General features: G+C 45.4%; 1 protein-coding gene across 1 annotated transcript in view; it reads left to right on the forward strand.

Moving 5' to 3' along the window:
• The first annotated feature begins 2355 nt into the window (after positions 1 to 2355).
• LOC119361321 (importin subunit alpha-1b-like) overlaps positions 2356 to 3640 on the forward strand; it is a 3952-nt gene continuing 2667 nt past the window's right edge. The window contains exon 1 of the mRNA XM_037626589.1: positions 2356 to 2538. Coding sequence (XP_037482486.1) covers positions 2356 to 2538 — 183 coding nt within the window. The remainder of the gene's footprint in view (positions 2539 to 3640) is intronic.

The raw sequence follows: 3640 nt of genomic DNA on the forward strand, positions 1-3640 counted from the left end.
ATAGAATTTATGGATAGCATAAAAGGATACTTGAATAAAAGTTTTTCAATGAAAGACCTAAGCTGCTTACATATTGGGCATCAAGATCTATAGAGATAGATCAAGACGCTTGATTGGACTTTCACAGAGTACATACCTTGTTAAAGTTTTGAAAAAGTTCACAATGGATCAAGCAAAGAAAGGGTTCTTGCCTGTAATACAAGGCGTGAAGTTGAGTCAGACTCAATGCCCGACCACAGCAGAAGATAGAGAGAAAATGAAAGATGTTCCCTATGCTTCAGCCATAGGCTCTATCATGTATACAATGCTGTGTACCATACCTGATGTATGATTAGCAATAAGTTTAGCAGGGAGGTACCAAAGTAATCCAGGAGTGGATCACTGGACAGCGGTCAAGAATATCCTGAAATACCTGAAAAAGGACTAAGGATATGTTTCTCGTTTATGGAGGTGACAAAGGCTAGTCGTAAATGGTTATGTTGATGCAAGCTTTGACACTGATCCGGACGATTCTAAATCGCAAACTGGATACGTGTTTATATTGAACATTGGAGCTGTCAGTTGGTGCAGTTCTAAACAAAGCGTTGTGGCGGGATCTACATGTGAAGCGGAGTACATAGCTGCTTCGGAAGCAGCAAATGAAGGAGTCTGGACGAAGGAGTTCATATCCGATTTAGGTGTCATACCTAGTGCATCGGGTCCAATGAAAATCTTCTGTGACAATACTGGTGCAATTGCCTTGGCAAAGGAATCCAAATATCACAAGAAGACCAAGCACATCAAGAGACGCTTCAATTCCATCTGGGACCAAGTCCAGGTGGGAGACATAGAGATTTGCAAGATACATACGGATCTGAATGTTGCAGACCCGTTGACTAAGCCTCTTCCACGAGGAAAACATGATCAGCACCAAGGCTCCATGGGTGTTAGAATCATTACTGTGTAATCTAGATTATTGACTCTAGTGCAAGTGGGAGACTGAAGGAAATATGCCCTAGAGGCAATAATAGAGTTATTATTTATTTCCTTACATCATGATAAATGTTTATTATTCATGCTAGAATTGTATTAACCGGAAACATGATACATGTGTGAATACCTAGACAAACTGAGTGTCACTAGTATGCCTCTACTTGACTAGCTCGTTTATCAAAGATGGTTATGTTTCCTAGCCATGGAAAAAAGAGTTGTCATTTGATTAACGGGATCACATCATTGAGAGAAAGATGTGATTGACTTGACCCATTCCGTTAGCTTAGCACTTGATCGTTTAGTATGTTGTTACTGCTTTCTTCATGACTTATACATGTTCCTGTGACTATGAGATTATGCAACTCCCGTTTACCGGAGGAACACTTTGTGTGCCACCAAACGTCACAACATAACTGGGTGATTATAAAGGTGCTCTACAGGTGTCTCTGAAGGTACTTGTTGGGTTGGCGTATTTCGAGATTAGGATTTGTCACTCCGATTGTCGGAGAGGTATCTCTGGGCCCTCTCGGTAATACACATCACTATAAGCCTTGCAAGCAATGTGACTAATGAGTTAGTTGCGAGATGATGTATTACATAACGAGTAAAAAGACTTGCCGGTAACGAGATTGAACTAGGTATTGAGATACCGACGATCGAATCTCGGGCAAGTAACATACTGATGACACACTACTAGGAAATACCTTATAAACAGATTCTTAGCAGTAGCGAGGGGTATAATCCCCGCGCTACTACTAATTAGTAGTAGCGCGGGTTATAAACCCACGCTACTACTAAGTTGATAGTAGTAGCGCGGGGTATAATCCCACGCTACTACTGAATGGTCTCCACTGTGCTCACCGGGACAAGTAATAGTAGTAGCGCGGGGTATAATCCCACGCTACTACTGAATGGTCTCCACTGTGCTCACCGGGACAAGTAATAGTAGTAGCGCGGGATATAAACCCATGCTACTACTAAGTTGATAGTAGTAGCGCGCTGTATAAACCCCATGCTACTACTATGTGGTCTGCATCGTGCCTCCTGCGACAGGCCGTAGTAGCAGTTTGGGGTACAAAACCCAGCACTACGACTATAGAACCACCAACGCATGTATACACACGTAGCTCGTGGAGGCCAAAGCCTAAATTCCCCTCCGCCTCGCCTGACCACTCCGCCCGCTCTTCCTCTACGCCGCCCGCCGTCCCCACAAGCACCACCCGTCCGCCACCGCCACCGCCTCCCTCCCCTTCTCCACCCGCGCGCGCCACCTCCCCCAACGCACCGTCCCCCTCGCCGTCTCCTCCGGCGGACGGGGTCGGCCCCGTGGCGCCGACGCGGGGCGATGTGTACCTGGGGCGGCAGCTCGTGGCCGCAGCCGCGATGGGCGCCCGCACGCGCGCGCCGCAGGAGGACGCTGAGAGGCGCTGCCGCCGCAAGGAGAAGCGGAGGGCCCTGGCCAAGAAGACGCCCTTCGGCGTCGCCTGCTGCTACGGCTGCGGCGCCCCGCTACACACCGGCGAGGTGGGGTCCCCCGGCCACGTCGAGCCCGCCACCTACGACTGGGTAAGCAGGCGCCCTGGCCAAGATATATTTGTACAATGATGCCAGCACAACGGGAGTCATCCAGCCTTTCAACACTGAATATAGGGTCAGTTGATGCCAAAGTGATTAAACAGTTAGAATACAGTTGCATTGTAGTGAAAAACACACTAATTTGATATGCAGTTTATGTTTTTTGCATTACACAACCTTAAGATTGTAATTCAGAAGTAAAAGTCAATTTCAATTACAGGAAGTATCACACAAGGACGTGCGTCATTGTCCACGACACCATACATCTGAAAATAAGCAATAGGTTAGTAAAAAAATACAAGGCCGCAGTCTAGTCAATTATAGACAAAACAAGAAGCAAATCTAATTTTAACACTGTTGGTACAGGGAGAGAGAGAAAGAGATGTTTCCTATGGATCAAGAGCTGCTTAGAGCTCGCTCTGGGAAAGGGCACAGTCCCATGTAGCAATTTCCTTCCCAATGGTACTCACGAAGCCTACTGCCTTTTTTTAAGAAAAAGAAGCAAGCACGATGCATAGATCAGATTATCAAGGGAACAATGATCCCTTTGCCAATATATGCTTCCAATGGATAGATGGATATGATACTACTAATCAAAAAGAGAATGAGAGAGCACATTAGTTTGATATGACAAAATGAGTCCTGGATATGGTCATGGAACTATGTTTTGACTATAGCAGGGAAAGTAGTAGGCACTCCTCTTTGTACGGGACATAGAGTTTCAGTATTTTTTACAAAAAATATGATGGACACTAAAGCAAGTATTGAAGATGCTTTTCTGAAATTCATCTACATAAACTTCAGACTTGTAGATGGGAGTTAATTTTAGTGATCTGAATTAAACTGTCCTTTGTAAATTTCGCAATGGAGTTGGACTGCCCTTCGTTATCCTTATCTGAAACAAGTCAGAACCATGATACCTAAGAAATTGTGCTCTAAGCTTTTGTCATGTGGTTTGTACTGAAACTTACAAGTCAGAACCATGATACCTAAGAAATTGTGCTCTATGCTTAGGGGATTTGGGGAGGGATGCGGCGAGAGAGACGGTATTGGGGGAGGCCATGAGCAGGCGACATGTGGTAGGGGAGAAAGA

Source organism: Triticum dicoccoides, chromosome 2B (assembly GCF_002162155.2).
Source record: "Triticum dicoccoides isolate Atlit2015 ecotype Zavitan chromosome 2B, WEW_v2.0, whole genome shotgun sequence".
Taxonomy (NCBI): Eukaryota; Viridiplantae; Streptophyta; class Magnoliopsida; order Poales; family Poaceae; genus Triticum; species Triticum dicoccoides.